The 24,488-nt window shown below is 42.4% G+C and overlaps 2 protein-coding genes and 1 pseudogene across 7 annotated transcripts in view; 2 read left to right on the top strand and 1 right to left on the bottom strand.

Moving 5' to 3' along the window:
* Nucleotides 1–216: 216 nt before the first annotated feature.
* Nucleotides 217–2,052, top strand: LOC110536615 (annotated as a pseudogene).
* Nucleotides 2,053–12,907: 10,855 nt separating this feature from the next.
* On the top strand, nt 12,908–18,884 carry LOC110535610. Of its 5 annotated transcripts, XM_036935338.1 has the most exons (8): nt 12,919–13,155; nt 14,614–14,679; nt 15,160–15,192; nt 16,637–16,765; nt 17,195–17,305; nt 17,704–17,819; nt 17,866–18,064; nt 18,101–18,884. In XM_036935338.1, exons 1-7 carry the CDS (start codon nt 13,021–13,023, stop codon nt 18,059–18,061), a joined length of 786 nt encoding a protein of 261 aa, XP_036791233.1. In that variant the 5' UTR covers nt 12,919–13,020; the 3' UTR covers nt 18,062–18,064; nt 18,101–18,884. The 5 variants fall into 5 exon arrangements, 4 of the variants coding, with proteins under 4 accessions (XP_036791234.1, XP_036791233.1, XP_036791235.1 ...); XM_036935339.1 differs by lacking the exon at nt 15,160–15,192 and having other exon boundaries at nt 12,908–13,155; XM_036935340.1 differs by lacking the exons at nt 17,704–17,819; nt 17,866–18,064 and adding an exon at nt 17,565–17,703 and having other exon boundaries at nt 12,971–13,155; nt 18,083–18,884.
* Nucleotides 18,885–20,001: 1,117 nt separating this feature from the next.
* Nucleotides 20,002–24,488, bottom strand: part of acad11 (acyl-CoA dehydrogenase family, member 11) — a 65,616-nt gene continuing 61,129 nt past the window's right edge. For both annotated transcript variants that reach the window (XM_036935336.1, XM_036935337.1), the window contains exons 19-20: nt 23,510–23,619; nt 20,002–20,609 (exon numbers count right to left, since the gene is read on the bottom strand). In XM_036935336.1, coding sequence (XP_036791231.1) covers nt 20,495–20,609; nt 23,510–23,619 — 225 coding nt within the window. In that variant the 3' untranslated portion in view covers nt 20,002–20,494. The remainder of the gene's footprint in view (nt 20,610–23,509; nt 23,620–24,488) is intronic.

Here is a 24,488-nt window from a genome sequence, read left to right as displayed (position 1 = left end):
TGGATTTTTGTTTTAGATTCCGTCTCTCACAGTTGAAGTGTACCTATGATAAAAATTACAGACCTCTACATGCTTTGTAAGTAGGAAAACCTGCAAAATCGGCAGTGTATCAAATACTTGTTCTCCCCACTGTATAGTTGCCTGCGAGCACTATAGTAGCGTCACGTTTCATTTTGCGATTTATTGTTTTGTTTTGTTTTACCTAGTAATAAAAAGATGTGGAACCCAGATCACGCTGCCCTTTGGTCCAGTTATTATGACGAGCGTGACACTGAGAGACTGTGGAACTTCCTTTATCTATGCGTCCCAGGACATGATTGGCAAGACATAGAGACCTACTACAGTGAGATTCGAGGGAAGCCATCAACCTATTGTGAGATGATAGGCCAAGCTGACTTGTGGCTGATCCGGATGTATCAGGACTTTTACGACCCTCATCCTTTGCTCCCTAACTTGACCTTTGTGGGCGGAGTCCACTGCAAGCCTGTCAAGCCGTTACCAGAGCTCTGGAGATGACGGCATCATGGTGTTCATCCTGGGATCCATGATCAAGAATCTCACCACAGAGAAGGGGAACATGATCACCTGAGGTCTGGGACAGATCCCCCCCCAGAAGGTCCCGTGGAGGCTGGATCTCCCAGAACAACCTGCTGCGTCACCCCAAGACCAGTGCCTTCACCACCCATGCCAGAACCAATGGCATCTACGAGGCCATCTACCACGGGGTCCCCATGGTAGGGATTCCTATGTTCGCTGACCAGCCAGACAATATGGTCCACATGAAGGCCAAAGGGGTCGCGGGCCAAGCACCTGAGGGTCTAATCCCACGAGCTCACTTGGTACCAGTGACACAGCCTCTTCCTGGCCAACGTGCTGCTTCTCACCCTCCTCTTTGTTAAAACATGCCTTTCCTGTGTCCGGAGGTGTTATTAGGGAGCAAAGTCTAAAGGGAAGACAGAGTGACAGGTTCACCAAAAGCAAACTTCCATATTATTCTGTCCTTAATTTAAATGTATTTCCCATTGTAAAGAGTTGAGACCAGGCTTTATGGAGTCTTACATTTTCATTTATTTCTCAGATTTTTCAGTTCATTTCCTTTTAACAAAGCACATTCCAGTCTAATGTATTCTTTTTGGTTTACATATTAACATGATTTCTTGTACGGTTACACTTCTTTATTATCAGTCTTCATGTCTTTCCACGAGCTCAGAGCCCAACACTTCAGGGAGAGGCTTGTCCAGCTGGCTATGGAGTGCAGAAAGGACCCGACTGTTCTCTTAAAGGAGCCAGAGTTACAGCTCTCCAAACCCAACATCCCTGCCAACATTGCCACAGCGCCAAAGCCTGCTAAAACAGCTGCCATTACCCAATACCAGATGAGGTTCACCAGCTGAAGAACATTCTGGAGCCTGCCTGGAACACAACATCCATATTCAGTTAGACTGATGTTGTAGTATAATATAGAATGCCTAGCATGCTCACAACTGCACTGTGGTATAGATTTTGCTCGCTCTTGCACATATGTATATAATTGTGTACTAACAAGTTACTAAATGATTCCAGCTGCATTAAAAACCAATCAAGTGTTGACTTCAACTTCTGGATCAAGTCATTGTGATATTCATGAAATGTATTTGAATAAACAAGCTACAATGTTACTGCTAAAACAAATGATGCAGGGAGTTGGTGTATAATTTAAACTTTAAGTTGTTGGCAAGTAAACATGTTTCAATAACACAGTAGAATAGCTTGTCCAAGTAGAAATGGCTTGTATTCAAGATGTTTATTTGCTCTGCAGACTGAGGTGAGTTTACACAGTGGTATGCAGGAACAGTTATGGCAATGTATGACAAACTGTATATACAGTAGAATACAAATATACTGCTAACTCCTATAATAAATACTACAGTTCTACAAAGGGAATACTTGCATTTGGTGTGTTTGGATGGTGCAGTGAGGTGTTCGGAGTCACTTTGTTACAAGGGGAGATTGTTGTTATGGGACATTTCACACCTCTTCAGTCATCAACTTCTTTGTATCCAAGCGGCATTGTCTGTGAGAGAAAGAAAAAAAAACTCTATTAGACATTCATTGTCAATCGTTGTGTACTGTTTGTATTCCTACTGTAGCAGCATGATGTAGAATATGAGACATCTCACAGACATACGTTAGCTAGCTAGCAACAAAACACAAGTATAGTTACTCAAATATGAGTCATAAAGCCAAAGTCAATCCTTTAAGCTTCGTCATCATCATCAAAGCCTTTCTCCAGTTTAGCTTCTACTAACTGCTAGTTAGCTAGCTAGCTATAACTTTAGACTACAATACATTTTAGGTATAACAAATAAAGCTAGCTAGCTAAACGTGGCTAGCTTGACTTGTAGTGGTACAACCAAGCCCTGTTATGGCTGAATCGATCATGAAATTGTACTGTACTGAACAACACTACCTTGTGTAAAAATATAACTTATATTGCTAGCTAGCTACCGACAGCAAAACAACGTACTTGTTTGTCATTTGCCCTCCTGCTGGTCCAGTTGGTCTAGGAGCTTCTGAAGAACGTCTCCAGCATCCCTCTATCCGTGTGTCGAAACTTCAATGGTCTGTCACACGTATATGATCCATGGGGTCTGCAGTGACCCTCTCCAGTAAGACCTGTCCGCGATCTAATTTGTTGCAGCACAGACATTCCTCCTTTGTCGACATGGCTGGACAGCACCCGCATAAGCACCACCAGTCGTTGTCTGACCGTGGTTCTCCAGAGTCAGGAGCAGCGGCTTGCTGGTCTTGCAATTATTTTCCCCATTGTCACAATTCCTCTTCAGTGTATTCCGGCTCAAATAAATAGGGCTGTGTTCCTTATGTACAAGAATATTCAAAAACTAAATATTCGTCCTGTAACATAACTCTTGTGTAGAAACTAATACCGCCCCCGTTTTGAAAAGCCCGCTTTCGAGGGTGGGAACGCAATTGGACAGGGCTCCCGTCAGGCTGTAGTCGTTACCAAGCCAGGGAAAATGTGTCAACCTAGATATCCTGCAATGTCATGGCAGATAAGACATTGTTGAGACAAGTCCAATGGCTCTATTGAACAAGGACAACTATATCTACCCGCTGCTAGTGTAATCATAAAATTGGCGAAACATAAAGGCCGAAATTATTGCTACAAAACATGACTGCATTCATTTTTACATCAGACAGCAGGCTCAATCAACCGATGACATCATTGGTTGAACTCTCCCGGGGCGAAAATGCAAAAATACCACTATAGTGCATAACTATGTCTGAAACACCTCTCACCCCAAATAGTGTATAGCTGTGAAGTTTCCCTTGAATGACTTGCTACCCGGACAGTTTGGTCTGCCAGTAAAAAAAATCTAAATCAAATCCAACTTATTTGTCACATGTGCCGAATACAACAAGTGTAGACCTTACTGTGAAATGTGTACTTACAACCCCTTAACCAACAGTGCAGTTCAAGAAAGAGTTAAGAAAATGTTTACAAAAAAAAGAAACTACTTTCTTTTTTTTAAAGTAACACAATAAAATAACAATAACGGGGCTAAATTCAGGGGGTACATTTATACACGGTTGTCAGTAGGGTCAACTGTCGCACCTGACAAGGAGAAACTCTGGGCCATAGTTATCACAGTGGACCACAATTGTGCACTGAATGACTCAGTGGTGAATGACTCTCGCAGTGGTCAGTGAGAGATAGGAGCTTGATACCAACTCCCGTCGTCATGGTCTACTACAACAGTGTCTGTTTCCCTTCCATGGAAACCACTACACATTGAGAGTCTCCCCAGGCTTCCAGACTTAGTCAGAGGAAGGCTGTTAGTCAAAGAAAAGCTCCCCTCTAACTACCCGGGCTGTGTTTATTTCACAAATGTGGATGAGTAAGAGTAAATTTGCCAAGTATTCCATAGTTCAAATATTACTCAAGCCACAGCTGTTTGCTAAGACACTCTTTGTGTGGCAGGCTCCACACAACATTTCAATAATGGGCTCAGGTCAAGCAACACTTTGTCACTACCCATACAAACAAGCAACTAGCATGAGAGTGGAGTCTGCAATCAGGAGCTTATGTGCCAACAGTAACTGAGAAATGTGTAATGCAAATACATCCAAAACACTGATGTCTCTCCATCAATGACGTACATGAATTTACTTAAATCCATGGGAAAACAGAATGAATAAGGGGATTCTTGGGCAGGTTCTTGGGCAAAATATTTCTCAAAAGGTTGCCTTGTCATCCATGGGCTGTTGATTTCTCCCTAGATCTCTGCCAAATGGTTTCTTAACGGTCTTCCAACAGCTGCTTATACCTATCCATGGAGCAAGAGGCAGGTACATTTAACAATGAAACTGATTCAACATTATAAAAAATATATATAAAATAGGATTTTTTGTGGGGACAAATAAAACAGGTGCAGAGCGTTCGATTTTCCTGCTGGGGGAGGGGGGGGGGGGGGGCAAGGAGACCCGCAGCTACGCCAAAACCATTGTCAACTGCGTGTCGTTTTCAAGGGATTGTTAAATAAATGTTAACTATTTGGTTGTAATATTATCACCTCTTGAAAAGCATATATATAGAACTAAACATTTCAGATTATTTCATGCAAAACAATCAGGAAGCAATTGCACACATTTAGCTCTATCCTCAGGCTACAGGAAATACCTGCATGCCTTTCATGACCAAACAATTGATCATGTAATTTCAGATATGTGAGGGTAGCCTCAAAATATCTCTCAATATTGGCCACCATTAACTGGACAGTTGACTGATATAAAAGTGAACAATGCCTGACAAGTATGAGTGGTTTAAGTTAATTTCTCTTAAGGATCCGCCCCTTTATTTCAATTTTCGCCTGAAATTACATACCCAAATCTAACTGCCTGTAGCTCAGGCCCTGAAGCAAGGATATGCATATTCTTGATACCATGTGAAAGGAAACACTTTGCAGTTTGTGGGAATGTGAAAGGAATGTAGGATCTGGTAAAGATATAACTAAGAAAAGAAAAAAACGTTTTTATTTTTTTGTACCATCATCTTTGAAATGCAAGAGAAAGGCTATAATGTATTATTCCAGTCCAGGTGCAATTTAGATGTTGGTCAATAGATGGCAGCAGTGTATGTGCAACTTTTTTAGACTGATCCAATGAACCATTGCATTTCTGTTCAACATTTTGTATCAAGACTGCCCAAATCTGCCTAATTTGTTTATTAATAACTTTTCAAATTTCAAAACTGTTCACTCTCCTCAAACAATAGCATGGTATTATTTCACTGTAATAGCTAAAATAGCCTCCAACACTCTACTCAGCAAATTGGATGCAGCCTATCACAGTGCCATCCGTTTTCTCACCAAAGCCCCATATACTACCCACCAATGTGACCTGTATGCTCTTGTTGGCTGGCCCTCGCTTCATATCAGTTGCCAAACCTACTGGCTCCAGGTCATCTATAAGTCTTTGCTAGATAAAGCCCTGCCTTATCTTATCAGCACCCACCCGTAGCACGCACTCCAGCAGGTATATTTCACTGGTCACCCCCAAAACCAACTCCTACTTTGGCCACCTTTCCTTCCAGTTCTCTGCTGCCAATGACAGGAAAAAATTGCAAACTTCACTGAAGCTGGAGACTCATATCTCCCTCACTAAATGTAAGCATCAGCTGTCAGAGCAGCTTACAGATCATTGCACCTGTATGTAGCCCATCTGTAAATATCCCCTCCAACTACCTCATCCCCATATTGTTTTTTATTTATTTGCTCCTTTGCACCCCAGTATCTCTACTTGCACATTCATCTTCTGCTCATCAATCACTCCAGTGTTTAATTGCTAAATTGTGATTATTTCACCACTATGGCCTATTAATTGCCTTACCTCCCTAATCTTATTTCATTTTCACACACTGCATATAGACTTTTCTATTGTGCTATTGACTGTATGTTTGTTCATTCCATGTGTAACTCTGTGTTGTCTGTGACACACTGCTTTGCTTTATCTTGTCCAGGTCGCAGTTGTAAATGATCATTTGTTCTCAGCTGGCCTACCTGGTTAAATAAATATGAAATAAAAATAAAAATAAAACTGTAAATTGGACAGTGCAGTTAGATGAACAAGAATGTATGCTTTCTGCCAATATCAGATATGTCTATGTTCTGGGAAATGTTCTTGTTACTTACAACCTCATGCTAATTGCATTAGCCTACGTTAGCTCAAACGTCCCGTGGATGGGACACCAATCCCAAAGAAGATTTAGTAAAGGTCGCATTTGCTGATGTACTGTTAGCTGATAATGTTTACTTTGCAAGCTACTGGTAGAAATGTTGTACAGTTCGTTAAAAATAGTGGTAAATAGACCTAACATAGGCCTTACTAGCAAAGTTAGCTAACATTATCCCCTTTTCAACATCGTTTTAAGAAAATGTTTAATCACAATTGCTTCTGACAGACATGATAGGCTATTGATTGATGAGCCATGTCAAAATGGCTAGCTAGCTAATAACAGATAACATCAACATAGCTAGTTAACAAGCTAACTTTGAGGGATAAACTAGATGGCTATATCCAAATATTGTTTGATTTCATTTCCATCTATAGTGGCGATGACAGTCGTCTGACTGGCAATTTTACCAGGACGAGGACTTGCCGATGTCAAGGTCTTTCCAAAAGCCTAATCTCTGACGAAGCAAGCTAAATTACATACTGTATGTTGTTTGCTTAGCTAGCTAGCTAGGTACACACCAAATGAATGTCTACCCTCACATATCTGAAAACACATGATCAGTTGATGTTTACTGATCATGAAAAGCCTGCAGTTACTTACTGTGTAAATCTGATGATAGAACTAAATATGGAATAATCTGAAATGTGCACCTCTTCAAGAGGTGATGACATTAAAACAAAATTATTATAACATGTATTTAACAATCCCTTGAAAACGGCACTTATTGTCAATGGTTTTAGCGGAGCCGGGGTTCTCCTTGCCACCCCAGCAGCCAACTTGAACGCTCTGCACCGTATTGTGACATTTTATTGATAAGGACACATTAGGAAAGCCTCAGTCTCAACAGGACTTGTGAGGCTATCCGAAAAAGGAATATTCTTATTCTAACCAGGCACAGACTTGAATTGAATGAAGATACAGTAGAATATCATGTTGTATGAAATAGATAGGGCCAGGAAGCTAAGGGCTTTTAGTATGCAGACGGCGTAGGAGACTAGTATGACAGACAGTTTTGTCTCAGTTCGGAAATGGAAAACAAACACAGACAATCAGCTTTTACGACATTTCCATAATAGGAGCTTCTATCTATCCCATCCACTCCCGGCAGACTAGGAGTACTAACATTTTCTCTGTGCTATCTTAACTGACACACTTGACTATAGACACATGATAATGTCTACTGCCCATTCTAAAGAGGCTTTGTTTGATACATAGTAATCAGTGCTTAAAGTGGAATAAAATGGTGCTCGTACTCATTTTAAATTTAGGTGCCAATACTCATCATATTTTAAGCCAATATTCTATTAGAGGTGCCAGTACTCAAGAATATTTGCCGGTTCTCAGTACCGTGTTCTGATAGGCATGAAGTATGATATATTAGTATAGTGAATTTAAACTACATGTTTTTGTTATTTACCCCATGATTCCTGTGATATTTACGCCCCCCCTCTGGCTACTTTCACCACTAAACTCAATCTACCAACTGAGCAGACACTTTGTTGTTTCCACGTCATTTCAACGGCAAAAAAAAAAAAGTGATGTCTGATTCAACATGGAAAACTGATAGGATTTGCAAAAAAGTTATCAATGTAATGGAATTTCATATTGTTTTCACTCAACCTTTAACCTAAATCCAATGACATGGTGATTTTTTTGTTGATTTCACGTTGAATTGATTTTAGCTGACAACTCACCCGGAAATGTTTTCAAAACTAGACGTTGAAATGACATCTGTGCCCAGTGGGTATTGTGGTGCATGTAAAAGGTTCAAGTGAAACTCCATACAGGGATTTGAATATTATACAAAGTACTGCCTCTTCATACTGTATTGCCACTCCTCAGGAGATAGATCGGTATTACACATCTCACCATTTCCCTTCGTTTTATTAAACGGCATTGTTTGCCAACTCCTTGCTGCCATAGCAACGCCAGCATAGTGGCTGGATTATAAATCAGCGGAGATAGTGACCTTCACAATGTCTGTGCTCTCACACACACACACACAATCACACACACACACACACACACACACACACACACACACACACACACACACACACACACACACACACACTCACACTCACATGCAAGCAGGGATGCTGCAAGGGACCACCCGAAAGTGTCTGAATGTTTAATAACTCTTTTCCTGCTTGAGTCATTACTTGCAAACACATGATATTCATCAGCTCTGAAGTGTTGAGTACTGAGTGAGATAGACACACAGCCATTGCCTCCAAGGCGTAAACTTTCTGCCTCAGCTACCCTTCACTTTGAGAGAGGGAGAGCGTATAGTGCGTAAGTGTCTGTGCGCGTGGGCATTTCTGTGTGTGCGTGTGAGCGTGCGTGAGTGTGTCATGATTTATCTCTACTTGTTTGGAGCTGTCGGGGAAATGCCAAAACATCATCACATCCCAGCAGAGCCTCTCGGCGGCCCCAAATGACCCCTTCATTCATAATCTGGCAACCTGACTCTTTCTTACTCTCTAACTCTCTCTGTCTGCCTCACAAATGGCACCCTATTCCCAACACGGTGCTCTGACTTTTGACCCCGGCCCATAGGGATCTGGCCAAAAGTAGTACACTTCATAGGGAATAGGGTGCCATTTGGGACACAGTCTTGATTCCTATTCTGTTCGTTCGGTTCCTTCTGACAGAACTTCTAATTAGCTTCCAATTTGAGTGTGAATGTGATTATGAACCCCTCTCAGACTGAGAGGGGTTCATAATCACATTCACACTCAAATTGGAAGCTAATTAGTAGTTCTGTCAGAAGGAACCGAACGAACAGAATGGGAATCAAGCCTCATTTCGTCTGTGGTCTGTGAGAGAAGAGCCTGCTGATTTGCCGAGGGCCTTTGATTCTAGGAAACGCTCGGGTCGGGGGGTGAAAGAGGAATGAATTAACGCTAGCTAGCCATTGATGATGTATTTAAGCACACTTCAATACCAAGTTTGACAATCAGTCTCAGTCCAACACACTTGCTGGCATGGGTACACAGGCATAGGCGCGGAGGTGATGTTGAAAGAGAGAGCGACAACAAGCTTCAACAACCTTGTCCGATGACAGATGCACAAATAACGCGGTATAGGTCTGTGTTGTGTCATTTCCTTCAGGCTCGTCCTTGGTTTTCTCGTTTGTTTCCACCTGAAAGAAGGCTGCGTGCTTCATGCTTCTGTCACACCTCAAAATAAGCTGTTGCTACTGAAGCAGCCACTCGATAAAACTGAGAAAGCACTTTTGGAGGAGTACGGATTGTGATTCAGACTCAGAAGCCAGGTGCTAGCCTTACCTGCAAACATGCACCGCAAAAAAAGGAAAGAGAGAAAATTGTGTTAGCTAACCTGTGCAGGCTATACTGGGATTAGTACTTGCATGACACAAACAGGGCTGAGGCACACCAGGTCTGTTAATGCTCTCGCTCCTTCCACACACACACACACACACACACAGCAAACATCATTTAGAGTGGATGGATGATGCCATTCTGTGGCCGGCAGAGTTAGGTGAGTCAAATAGAGGGCTGGATGGGAGAGTTTACGATGAGAGAGCTTATGCCTATAGGCACCAGGGGGCTCATTGACCATAGCTGGGCCAGTTCACTTTCCATTAGGAGCCCTCTCACAGCCTCAAAGAGCCAAGTAAACACGCGCACACGCTCGCTCGCACGCACACACATGCGCGCGCACACACACACACGAGCGCGCGCACACACACACACACACACACACACACACACACACACACACACACACACACACACACACACACACACACACACACACACACACACACACACACACACACACACACACACACACACACACACACACACACACCAGAGAGACCTACACCAGTTATATATAAAGTCACTGATTTATATCCACTTGCTTTCCATTTGCAGTAAGATTGCACAGTAAACCACATCCTGCCACAGTCTTTCAGCACCAGACCACCACTATTCATCTCACACTGAACAGGCCTATATGCTGCATGGGGAGAATGGATGGTCCCCAAGTGAGACAAGTCACTCCATTCCTGTAGCTTGAAATCATGAAAAAAAGAAACATTATTTTTGACCTGTAGAGTTTATGTTGAAATTATGAGCTGAACACAGTTGAAAGGAATTAGGCCTACATTTTTAGCAAAGATAGACATATAGTATATCAGTGCCTATACTATTTACGTAACTATTAATCAGTAGATCAGTATATATATTTCTGCTTAGAATCATTCAAAGCAGGGCCGTGGTCTAAGGCACTGCATCACGGTGTTAGCAGTGCCACTAGAGATTCTGGGTTCCCGTCCAGGCTCCGTCGCAGCCGGCCGCGACTGGGAGACCCATGCATGGGGAGGTGCACAATTGGCACAGCGTTGGCATGCACTAGCAACTCCTGTGGTGGGCCGGGCACAGTGCATGCTGACACGGTCGCCAGGTGTACAGTGTTTCCACCGACACATTGGTGCAGCTGGCTTCCGGGTTAAATGGGCATTGTGTCAAGAATCAGTGCGGCTTGGTTGGGTAGTGTTCCGGAGGACACACGGCTCTCTACCGTCGCCTCTCCCGAGTCCGCATCGGAGTTGCAGCGATGAGACAAGACTGTAACTACCAATTGGATGGCATGAAATTGGGGAGAAAAAGGAGTAAAACATTTTTTATAATGAATCATTCAAAGCAAACTGAAGCCATTTTAATTTAGAAATACAACAGGTATTATGACATGGCCCGTTTTTGTTTTGATCCAGATACTACCAGGCGGTGCTGCGGTGCCACACCATGTCATAATTGAACTGTCCTCTAACCCGCTTCCTCAGATAATGTCTACGGTCACAGCAGACAAACACTGTGAGATGGAAAAATTATTTCTCACAAGGTCGACAGGCAGACAGGCTGCCACTGAGCATCAGCCACATAGGCAGTGATGGGTGGCAGCTCAATGCTTACAATGGAAGACAGACACAGGCCATGGGGAAGAGGGGAAAACATAGGGAAATTGCTTTTCATAAAAATTATGATTTTCAGTATCTATTATTCTACAATTAATGAATTCTACAATCTCTCTCTCACATTCCCCACATTCAGTTATGTTTATAATTCCAGTGCTGGGAATGTGAATACAGTGTTCTGAATTATATTATCAGTATGTAAATGTGAATAAATAACCCAAAATGTGTCTTGATTTTTAAAATGTCTTCCTTTCCAAAACAAGAGCAAGTTGTTTTCCAAAGGACTGTCAGGATGGTAAGTACATGTTAGCCCTGATAAAAATGTATCACATGTTGGAGTGTTCATAGTTCCCTTGGGTTGCATTCCAGTCTAAGCAAGGCTTCCAAAATTACCATGGTTTTGAACTCTCCCATGTCTCCTTTTTGCTGGACTGTCAGTCGCTCTCCACGCCTCCAATATTTATGTTTCGTAAAAAACAGAAACACTATCATCATTCTACCTATACCTTATTTGTTTCTATCCCCCATGCATACCTGTCAGGTACCACCTTTTAGGCAATAATATATATTATATTATAATGATATAACATATTATCCAATTACATTTTTTTCACAGCCATTTTATCCATGATGAGGGTCTCATGAGGCGGTAGTTAGAATTAATAAACTCACACTATGTTTAGTATTTCACAGCAGCACGTTTCCAATCACAGCTGAGGACAATGTAATATTCCCTTCTAGCCAAGAGGAACAGCGATAGAAGTGTGAATACATTCGGCCTTTACTCTTCTCTCTCCCTCCTCACTCACTTTTTCCATCCTTTCATACATCGTCCTTCACACGGGGTGCTTGCTGTGTTCTCCTGCCATTTCTGGATCAAGCCATTCATCCATAATGGCATGTTTTGTTTTTATGGCAAAATAAGACTACTAGACAGCCCCCCCCCCCCTTACATTCATTCACTCTGCTTGGATACAGTCATATGCTTGCCAATTTGTTTAAAACAAACAAAAGGTCTGACGAAATCAAATCGTACAAAAACACAACAGCATAACAAATGTCTTGACAAATTTACAAACACTACAGTTTCCTTACAACTGTCCATTGTGACTTACTGTAGACGAACCCTTACATTGATTGGTGTACTTCTGGAAATAAAATACTATATGGTTGGACTAAACATGCCCTCGGCACAACCAGAAGCTCCAAGCCAACAGAAAGGGTTTAAAGGGGCAGTCTGGGATAATATTTAGTAAAAAAAAAAAAAAAAAAAAAAGATTCTACCATGAAAATATTTAAAGACATTTATTTCATTCGGGCGAGGTTGAGCAGTGTGAACCCAGTTAAAAGATCGATGCCTCTTCAGCGAACCAAGAAACAAACTCAAACCTACTGCTCTCTTCCAGGATATTCTGAAAAGAGAGCCACCAATATTTCAAGTGTTGTCAACAGCCTGTGTCCCACACACACACACTTTCTCTCTCTCTTTCTCTCTGTCTGTTCACCTCACCCTTGGTTTGTCTCTCTCTCTCTCTCTCTCTCTCTCTCAGCCGTTAAGGTACAAGCCTTAGGGAAAATGGATTTCATTCGCTGTCCCGGGCTGGTGGGAGCGGTTACTGAGGGAGGACCTTCAGATGACTGATGTGTTTTTGGAGAACACGCACAACCGCTGGCTGGCGTAGAGAGCGCTGGGTTGCGATGTTGTGCAACGCTGTTTGTCTGTGTGAAGCTGGCATGGCCCCCGTTTCTCTGCTCCTCTGCATCTGGTCGTCATTACGTAAGGAGGGGAGGGTATAAAGCAGGGTGATGACGGGGCTGGGGCCCCAGTGCCTGGACCATCATGGAGGTTGCTCTTTGGGTGTGCCTAAGTTTTCTCTGCCTGCAGGGCAGCTTGCCCCAGCTCACACATGGTGCAGACTGTACTGGGACATCACAGGAAAAGAACTGTGTCAGCGGGCAGACCACCGGAGGAAAGGTAAGGGATCGGGACTCCAGGCTGTTCTGTTTTGGGGGTGAGCTCCTTTGATCAGGTAGATGGAGTTGAAAAGTATTGGTGCCAGAAGGAGAGATCCGGGGTGAGTTTTTTTTTGTTGTACGGATTTTATTATGTATTTCATTATTTTCATGATGAAACACGATGAAATGGCTTTTTACGAGCTATTCGAGACACTTCCCCAGACACTGCAGTAACAACATTGGCTCAGAAGCCAAAGGAAGCCAGTAACTGCTATGGAAGGTTTCTGTTTCCATGGAGTGTGTGCATGTATAGTGGTCGAGGATGTGATATTTTGAGTGGAACACTTGCATGGAGTTAAACAGAGTTACACATTCCAGTAACCTGAAAACAAAGTCTCATAGTAACCTAGTCTCCAGTCGTACTATTACCAAATGCACCCAAGAATAACCTCGATGGAACAAACTCTCGGCAGACCTTTCGTGTGGCCACAGAGCTGTTTGAGCTGCCATTTTTGCGGTTGACATTCTTTGTGGACATTCCGCCAGGCTCTGTCCAACGGAATCATCCTCATCTGGCCAATAGATCCAGCAGACGCAGTATTTCAATTGCTGTGGATTGTCACCCACAACATGAAAGACGTTTGAGTCGAGATGTATTTTCCGTGCGGAAGGTTTTGATGTGTTTTGAGTGTAATTACACTATTCCAGTGTGTGCAATTATAAACTTCAGATGTGGTTGGGCTCTCTTTTGCCTTGGGCAGCATTACTGAAGAAATCTTTTTTGAATTCAACACTGAATATATTTGCCTGTGCCTTTTTCCACCAAGGTCACAGTGAATGTGGATAACGGAACAGAATATTTTACAGGGGTAATTGACGGTGCTCGCCAACAACTAGCACAGGATAAAACGGACTACTCGGAAAGTTTTCATAATAACGAAATGAAAAAAAAAAGAACAGGGCGAGTCCGTGTATTGAGGGACATGTGACCCTGAAGAGCACTCCACCTGCACTGGATTGTGGGGTGTACACGGCTCATGTACTGACCTTGGTACATTGTATGATGTCCATATAGGACAGCCTTATCCGTCTCAGCAGGAGTTGTTTCTGTCTCAGCAGAAGTGACCTCAGGGAGAGATATGTCTATGGAGGGGATGTACACCGTGAAAAGAGGAAATACAAAACTTTCTTCGAGTGAAACCTACTCCTAACTCCAACAATGTGGTCACTGTTTTACCTCACTCATCCTGACAGGATATGGTTTATGAATTGTCTTAGTTAACCTAATGGTTAAACTTTTTATTTTTTTTAATTTAAATTTTAAGTTACTGTTATACCTATGTAATAACAACGTAACGACGTACAAACATGTGGTAACATAAAAACGTTGTAATTGCGTATGAGTGGGGTTGAGGTGTTATTACATGCATAAAGAATAAATACTTTTTTTCCATGTGCTAAAACGTTCTTCTCACAGAATGAAGGGCTTGTGCGCCTGAAGCCATCTGCTGCAAGAAAGACCCATAACCAGAAACAGCCACAGGTATATGAGCCTCTCCCCCCACAAAGACATCCTACCACAGCCTGTTCTCTATCACAGAGGGATCCCACCTTGTACTGGATTACTTCCCACTCTGGGTTGGTCGTATGCATGACATATGGCTGTGTAATGATAACCTCCCTGGAGGCATTTGATTCCAATGAAACACTAAGATCAATGCAACTAAAATGCTTGTTGTCCTAAGATATTGACTATTAATATTAAATATCAATTCAACAAATTCATGACACACACACACACACACACACACACACACACACACACACACACACACACACACACACACACACACACACACACACACGATGCATGTGGATTCAATAGATAAGACATCTGTCTGATGCTCTGACTCTAGGCAGATGTCTTTGGCTGCACTTAATACAAGTACATTTGCGGAAGGCGTTTCATTTTTCCCAAACTGCATGAATGATTTTAATGAAATAGCTTTCTTGTGCCCAACAGCGAGGACAACTTGGGGCATTCTCTGCACTTGGTGTAAGCATTTATATAAAGACTACCAACAACTGTAATACACTACAACCAATTGGTCTACTGTAACTGTCCATAGTTATACAACACTACTGTATTGCAGAAGTCACACCCTTACGGGAAAAACCACGATTTCACCTGTGAAATTTCCACGTTTTGCACATGAAGTTTCACGTGGGAATATTTTTCACATGATATTTCACAGATGATGCCATGAAAACAAAAAAAGTGTAATTAGGATACACACACACACACAAAACAGTGCTTTTAACGTAGGGTTTGCAATTGACATATTTAACACACGTTGACATACATGAACCACAACCTCTAGTTTCGTGGCATTCCGATCTTCCTGCTACGCCGCCATATCTGTGTCAATGACTGATTTCACCGGTATTCCTGCACTTTGGACTTAGGTATAACCTCAGCTTTGTTTCAAATACACTCAAGAAAAACTATTATAGTTATCATAGTAATTCAGGAGTAACATTAAAACAGAATAATATCGTGCACAAACAGCAGACAACTATTCAGAAAACCTTTAAATAGCTGAAATAAGTCAATTAAATCAATGGCAGAATGGTTTGATTAACTGATAACTGAAATAGAAGTGCAGATGGCACTCTTTTGCTAAGTGCAGAGATGTATTGTAGGTAATGCGGATGTAGAGGAATGCTAGACTGGCACAGCAGAGAGCTCAGCGTATCCCAACTCCAGAGGTTGTGAGTTCAAGTCCCAGGTGGGGTCATATTGAAAAGTCAGTACTAAGTGATCATGTCAAATGTAATCATATTGTCATTCATTAAAGATTTTTTACACTATTTTAGCTGAACAGCGTACCACTCACCTTAAAACCCACATTTACTTGTATTATTTAACTAGGCAAGTCAGTTTAGAACAAATTCCTATTCTACAATGACGGTCAATCCCGGCCAAACACTAATTATGCGCCGCCCTATGGGACTCCCGATCACGGCCGGTTGTGATACAGCCCGGAATCCAGGGTCTGTAGTAATGCCTCTAGCACTGAGATGCAGTGCCTTAGACTGCTGCGCCAGTCGGGAGCCCTTACATAAAAAAACATGTATAATTTGCAGTGACACATGCAAAAATTGCATTTAGCCGATTTCACAAGTTGAGCAGAAATGTTCACATGTCAAAATCAAACTCTCATGTGGAATTGCATTTTGACGTGAAATAAAGACGTGAAAAACTCATGTTGTCACGTTTATTTCACGTGTAGTTTCGTGTTATCGCGTGTCACGTGTTGCTTTTACATGTCACGATATCACATTAACTTCACATTAACTTCACATGCGGTCCCATTATCACGTGAAATTCAAGTTGTTTCTCCTGTAAGGGCAGTGCATGCATATTATGCTTTTCAGCCCTCTAAAATTGCTCCAAGTTCATTACGAATGTAATGAATGCTTCATTTATGTCTTAAAAGATGTGGCTAGGTGACGACTTGCCATCGGATGTGCTATTGGACAGACAGAAGAGACAGTTGGGGAGGAACTCCCTTCTTCCTGGGTCCTTCTCAGCCAAGGGTTTCCCCAACACACTCATCAAAGTTCAGGTAAGACTGGAGAAAGGGAAGGAGGGAGGGAGGGGAGATAGATGTAGACAGGAGGGAGAGGTCTCAAAAGATCCAATGGGGCTGTTGTGTTGTCATTTTTTGCGATCCCTTAGAAACAGTGGAGTAAGCAAGAATGCGAAGGTGCACTGGAGTTTTTTTTTTTATCCCGAGTTGCTTTCGTGAAGCACTTGGTGTGCTAACACACCAGTGATGGCTGGTGTCATTGTAAATAGGAGGGGCTCATTGTAATGCCTGGGATGGAATAAATGGAACCGCATCAAACACGGTTTCCATGTTTTTTGATACCGTTACATCTCCAGTCATCTCCAGTCATTATTATGAGCTCTCCTCCCTTCACCAGCCTCCTGTGTAACATAGAGTATCCCCTTCTAGTTTCTAAATGATCCCACGGGAATGTTGTTCCTCCAGACAGAGCGGGCCAGGAGACACCTAGGCCAGTCGGGGACCAAGAAGAACAAGTATAAATCCAGAGTGGGATCCTTCTCTCTCCTCAGCAACAACCCCAGTGCCTCCCTACAGGTACACAACATACCACGACAACACAGGATCAGACCATCATATGATACGGGTCCATATGTTAATATCAGAACTGTTTGTTTCGTGAGATCCTCAAACATACTGATGACATGACACGGTACATGTACGGTGTCCATATTAGGACAGCCTCCGTCTAAGCAAGAGTTGCCCAAGTCTCTGAGAGGCTACCTTAGCAATGCTCGGTCGACCTGCATTCAACCTTGTGTCATTGAAGTCTTACGTCATGTCATTGCTCTTCCAGGTAACCAGAGTACGGAGGCAGGTTCAGAATGAGAGCAAGAAGGCGAAGCCAAGAGGACGACCCGGAGCGTATTCCGTTATGGGATTCGCCCGAACCCACGAAATCCCCCCCCGCCCATCTGAGTTAATCAATCTTCCAGGTAACCAGAGTACGGAGGCAGGTGCAGAATGAGAGGACGAAGGCGAAGCCAGGCGAAGCCAAAAGGACGAGCCGGAGCGTATTCCATTATGGGACGACTCGCCCCACCCCACACAACCCCCCCCCCCCCCCACACACACAACCCCCCCCCACACACACAACCCCCCCCCTTCCATCTGAGTCAATCAATCAAACTTTTTTTGTCCCCGGAGCTAAATTCTATTTGCAAGCGGGGTGCACAGAGTTCATCCAAAACATTTAAAAACCAATTACACAAAATAGTTCAAAACTGTTCACCAATCTGTTACATTTATTTGCGACTCTCTATCGAAAGTAAAATGTTTGACGTGAACAAATAAATAACTTGACTCTTTCCCCAGGGACAGAGACGCAAGAGGAGCGCACGGAAGAAAAAACAAGTTTGTTTGCTGAAGCGAAGTGATTTGCTGAAGCGCTACTGCTTTAATGAACTGTACATTATATATTACCTTCGTAAACAAATTGGTTTTTACATGTATTTTAAAATGCTATATTATAATATATACGTATAATGGAAACACATTGCTGAGGACAAGTATACAGTATCTTTGAGAGCCCCTTTAATATTGTATTTTATGATCTGCTGATTTACACATTTTTTTTTTTTTTTTATAGAATTGTATTTTTGAAAAGGTGATTCTTTGGTAATTCTGTGCATATATCAGATTCAAATTTAGTCAAAATGTAGGAGTCATGAGAGCTTGCCCCAGTGTTGGAGGAAATTATAGTTGAAATGATTAATTATGTATACATTTAAATTAGAACCATTCATTTTAATACTATTATGTTGTGGTATGAAATGTATGGGTTTTTGGTTAAACTAGGACTGAAAATGTAGGTAAAACGAATGAATTGTCTGTACCTTGCGGGTTTAATGGAGAAGGAGGGTATATCTCTTTAGACAGATAAGAATGTTCTTTGATGTTCCATTAGTGGAGAGGAGTATATCTTTTAGACAGATTGGAATGTTTGCTTTATGAGGGGAGTAGGAGACAATCTCTAGACCTGAAGGCACTGCGCTATTGTGTGGATCGGAGAAAGTGTGAGAACTGATGACGTCATTTTTATCTTCTCTTTAAAATGTTATGTTCTTTATATTTTGGGGCAGTACTCATTAAGAATAAATGCTGAACTTGTTTTTAAGACTGGTCTCTCGCTATTTCATGCAAATGATAATCCTACAAATTATTATGAAATAGATAGAGTGCGAATTTGGTTTTGGCTACAAAACATATAGGAATTTAGAATTCCTCTAACACCCAGCTTCTACATCTGCATTGCTTGCTGTTTGTACAGCGCATTGTGACATTGGCTGATGTAAAAAGGGCTTTATAAATACATTTGATTGATAAGTCTACAGAGGGTTGTTATTTTCAGTTTAGTCTATGACAGATTTGGGCTTCACCTTGACAAATGGACTAGTACATTTCACTATTCCCAAAAAACAGGCTGTTCCTTTAGTCCAATAATTCTCCCTCCCTGTTGCCCAGTCCAACACCTTGAATTCCCACACAACGGGATCTGAGAAACTGCCAGAAGTTATTCAGAAAATAGGGGGGGGGGGGGGGGGGGTCACTGAGATTCAATTACAGATGTCAGATCCCCAATAGCACCTTTATCCCTACATAGTGCACTACCTTAGACCAGAGCACTATGGGCCCTGGTCAAAAGTAGTGCGGCATGTAAAGGAAGAGGGGGGCCGTTTGGGCTGCAGAAAGTGAATGCCCAAGGCAAGGAGGATCAGGGGCAGAGTCTAAACTAGCAGGCAAACATTTGTGCTGAGAGGACGACTATTGTGTAACAGTTATGGGCATTGGACCAGTTGCTAGCGGGGGAAAAAAATCCTCAAGATGTAAGACTGTGTAAGCCATCTGTTCTAGAAGTCCAACTTAATTTGGTAGAAAGAAAGAAAAAAAAAACGTTTTTTTAAAATTAATTTCTCCAGCACTAGGAAGCTCATGACAATGGAGATGTTCATGACAACTAATGGAGATGGTTTGAGTGTATTTGCACACAAGTTAAGTCTTGAATGCCCGGCAAACCTACTGTGTGAACATACTGTCAGAACAAGGGCTTGGTGACTCCAGGGCAAGGATCCAAGGTGAGGTCCAAGTCTAAGGTGTCCATATTAGGACAACTTCAGTCTCAGCAGGTATTTCAGTCAATCCCTGGCATTATAGCCACAATGTAATTGTAAATATGTAAACATTTGTGTTGTGAAACATGCCTCTGAAGGAGTCCTTGCAATAATCATAGTGAATTCAAAAAATGTGGCGATTTACCACATATCCAAATCTTTATTTTACATATCTTATGAGCATATTAAGGCAGTGTATGTCATTTTAGTTATAAATTACTAAATTCTATTGAATCAATAAACACAATACCCCATTTTGTTAGCGCCACCTGTAGTCCAGCAGACACAACATTTTCTCTACCAGATCTTCATACCATAATACAGTAGACTGCTATTCCCCCACAATCACATTAAGGCAGAACAAGAGTTGATCATGATCATGTTTCAGATAAGCAAATCTCAGAATCTCTGTATGTGGAGATCTATGATTGGCATCCACAGTGATTAGTAGGTGAGATTGGCCTGTCAATCAATCGCCGTAGCTCCCGTGACAGATGAAGCTCCTTCACGGCACTCTTAATCTGTGTTAAAACCTCTATTAACCCTTCCGCTACCCTGCGGTCTGTCTGGGGGCTGCCTGTGTGTTAACCCATCCTGTTAACCCCTTTGCAAGACCTCACAGCTTGGCCTGGGCTTTTCTCATCTGGTCCCTGAGCTCCAGATGGGCGATGGACGACATGTGCACCTCGTCTGGCCCGTCTGCTATGCGCAGAGTCCTGGCGTACGCATACCTGTGGAGGGACAAAATGGGTCGTATTTATTAGGCACCAAATGGAGGGAGCAGGGAGGCACTCCCGGAACATGTCCGGTTAAGAAGCGCTTGTTTTCGCTTCAAAACGTTTTGGTACATTTTGCTGGAGTGTGCACTGATGAATGAACCCATGTCATACTCCATCTAAACAACAACAATTATTATTTAGAACATACTGTAGCTGATTGTGGTGATACAGCAGCATCCTAACATGCAATAGAAACGTGTATGGCTTAAGACCTCAGAGACAGTTAAATACCCTGTAGCCTTGAGATGAGAGAGAGAGAGAAAGAGAGAAAACTTGACCACATTGTGTGGCCATTGTAAAAAAAGATCCCACACAACGTTAGCAGGGGGTCAATGTCAACTTCTGTGCAATATGTACAGTACATCGGCTCCAGACTGGAAGATTAGGCTAATACTGTGTGTTAGGATGGAAAGGAGTAATTAGCCTATTATCAGATGAAAGTGTCATTTCTTTCTGACAATAGACTCTACTTGTCACGCCCTGACCGTAGAGAGCCTTTTTATGTCTCTATTTCGGTTTGGTCAGGGTGTGATTTGGGGTGGGCATTCTATGTTTTTGTATTTCTTTGTTTTTGGCCGGGTGTGGTTCTCAATCAGGGACAGCTGTCTATCGTTGTCTCTGATTGGGAACCATACTTAGGTAGCTTTTCCCCCATGGGTTTCGTGGGTAGTTATTTTCTGTTTATTGTTTGCACCTTTCATTTATTCTCTGGTTATTTTGTATTAGTGTTCAATAAATAAACATGAACACTTACCACGCTGCGCTTTGGTTCCGACTACTCTTCCTCATCCGATGACGTAAACCGTTACACTATTAGTACTGTAGTTTGCATTTGAGACACACAATGGTAATTGATCATTGATATTCAAAGCTGTTTTCCCCTCTTCTTCCCCATTGCCTGTGTATCTTCCATTGTAAGCGTTGAGCTGCCACCCATCACTGCCTGCATGGCTGATGCTCAGTGGCAGCCTACCTCATGAGAGAGCATTTTTCCATCTCAGTGTTTGTCTGCTGTGACTAGAGCTGTTGCGGTGACCATATTACCGCCACACCGGCAGTCATGAGTCATGACCATAGTAAAATGCCACGTGACCGCTGAGTCACGGTAATCTCCTCTTATGCACTCTGGACATGAGTTGGCAGTACCCAACTGGTCATCGTTAATGTCCTGGTAATCAGCGCTCCGTTGTCCCTCTAATCACTCTGACATCAACGCAAATGCAATCACAAATCTAATCAAACTACTTTTCATCGAAAGAGTATCCTGCTTTTAAAACTCACCTGTGATGATTCATTTGAAGAAAGAATTTCAACACCAGGTTGAAACTGAGTGGAAAACTTGGTCGTTGTGGGTGTTGTTTCGAAGCCTAACAAGAAATGGACAGCGCTTTCTAAATGCTCTGCTTTCCTGGTTGTTAAAATTCGAATAGTTTGCCTAATTTCTGGACAAAACAAGCAAGTATGGTGTAGAGAATCATTGCACACTCTGCGGCTTACAGAGTTACCCTACAATTATACTACATTTCTATATGCAATCCCGTGTGAAAGCAGATTTTTGATAGTTGCCACAAGAAAGTGGAGGATCACAGCTGCTACTACATGTATTTCTCAGCTGTTCATATTAAATACATTCTCCGCTATAAAACCAAAGTAGCCTACCACATCAGTGAAAAACTAACCGGAGGGAAAGCGGCAACCATTCGCTATTGGAGTGCATACGGAGGACGTGTCTTTTTTCTTCTGCCCCTGTTCCTGCCCATTTGATAATAAGCCATTCTAAATCTAAACAAATTTCCCATATTATTGAAGACAGGATTATATTGAGAATAGCCTGATAGGTGAAAATACGATCACCTTTTGAGAGAACTGCGTGTGTAGACTGAGGCAAGGAACTGAGCGCAAGCTTTTTTTTATGCGAATTTCTAAAATTATCAATAGCCTAAAGTCGCATCATGAAGCCAATATATTTTTGGATTTCTAAGACATTCTAAGGTTTGTATCATTCACAATTAAAGTTGCCAAATAATTCTAAATCTAGCATATAGGGCCTGTTTCAAATGACCACTTTTACGCTCAACATTGCCACTTCATATGCGCACTCGCTCCAGAATGGGAAAATATCCTGTCTGTCTATTATATTCAGCTAAGTTCAATTATATTCTTCTTAATATAAAATCATTTAATATAAAATAAAGGCATATCTTGTCTACTAAAATGAGCAAGCCTACAGCCTATGGCCTGGTACATAGCCAGATAACATACAGTAGACCAACTCAAAATGTGTTCTTCTGAAATACATTTTCTTCATATCATAATGTTACTTTAGACCTGCCTAAAATAAATAATGGTTATATTGTGATGGTGTATATTAAATTGATTTCTTAGACTTTTATTAAAGGTAGATGTTCCAATGGCACGCAATCAGTGGCTGGTATGTGGCTTGTATGCGTGGAGGCCTGGAGATGCTAAATGTCTTTATGTTAAATTAACGGCCAATGACCGTGAGACCGGCAGTCTTTTGCATGACAATAACAGGCTGCCAAAATGTCATGACGCCACAGTCCTAGCTACAACCGTATACATTTTCTGAGGAAGCCGGAGGCGAGAGGACAGGTAAATTGTGACATTGTAATGTGCAGCACTGCAGCACCGCCTGGCAGTGTCTGGATCAAAACAAACAAGGGTCATAAGGAAATGTCACCAGCTGTATCACTAAATTAAAATTGATCAAGTTTCCTTTGAATGATTCTAACGAAGCTAAAAAAAAAATCAATACTGATCTATCAAAAAAAAAGCAACAAAGCAGTCACATCAGTTAAAAAACAACAAAAGACTAAATGAAAGCTACTTACATCTGAGCGAGGGGGAAGTCTCCAGATACACCCGCACCCCCATACACCTGGATGGCAGTGTCCACAACCTTACACACCATCCTGCCAGCAACCACCTTGATCATGGCAATCTACAAGAGACCATTATTAAGAAATTAACAGGGGGACCAGTGACACTTGAGGTTCATGAACTGTATGTAATACTACATAGGGAATAGGGGCGCCATTCGGGGTGCAGGCTGGGCGAGCCACGCATCCCAGAAAGAACCTGGCTGGTGGAGTGTTCAGCGTTGCCGAGGGCTTTGATCAATCAACCCCTGGGACATCTTTGTGCCTGGAAGAGATATCTCATATTTCTCAGAAACAGCACCTGGCCTTTAGATGAGAATCCCCTGTATTAATGTGAGCGTTCGGGAGAATCACAGCGTGTTATTCAAGAAACGAGGTACTCCAGGACACCACTCCTTGTCATAACTCCTTACACTGATGGTGGTGGGGTGTGTGTGTGTGTGTGCTGCTGTGACAGCTACAAGCAGGACATCGGGCGGTGTGGAGCCGAGCGTAAGCTGAGTGCTACTCAAAGCCCTGCAGGATTCGGCATTGTGGGTAAATCTCCACGCCGTGAAACTGATGGAACACAGGCAGGGGTGTGGCGGGATTGATACACACGCACGCACGCACACACACACACACCAGTGGAACTCTAGGATAATGGCGAAAGGTTGTTAACATAGTGCTGTATAGCCACTAATTGAATAGGCCTCAGGTTCTCCGGTTCCATTTGCACAGCTGTTCCAAGCTATTTCAACCACTGATGACTCACTATACATGGTACTGAAACATCATCAACAGAAAAGGCCAATGTATCTCGTAGCATTCCATTCCCTTGGTTACACGAGTAGAATAAGTACTACATTATCTGCTTAGCTCTGACCCAGGCTGTTACGTGCGGGTTGCTGATGCTGAGCCTTGTCAGTGTCAGCAATCCGTGCGTATCGCC

This window comes from Oncorhynchus mykiss, chromosome 11 (assembly GCF_013265735.2).
Source record: "Oncorhynchus mykiss isolate Arlee chromosome 11, USDA_OmykA_1.1, whole genome shotgun sequence".
NCBI classification, from domain to species: Eukaryota; Metazoa; Chordata; class Actinopteri; order Salmoniformes; family Salmonidae; genus Oncorhynchus; species Oncorhynchus mykiss.
The sequence above is the reverse complement of the archived record's forward strand: the minus strand, read 5'-3'. Positions and strand labels throughout refer to the sequence as shown.

Coding starts and splice junctions, on each gene's coding strand:
- LOC110535610 (XM_036935338.1), top strand. CDS start 13,021: ATGGAGGTTGCTCTTTGGGTGTGCCTAAGTTTTCTCTGCCTGCAGGGC. Junction 15,193..16,636: donor GGGCATTCTCTGCACTTGGT/GTAAGCATTTAT, acceptor ATGTCTTAAAAG/ATGTGGCTAGGTGACGACTT. Junction 17,306..17,703: donor ACCCCAGTGCCTCCCTACAG/GTACACAACATA, acceptor TCAATCTTCCAG/GTAACCAGAGTACGGAGGCA.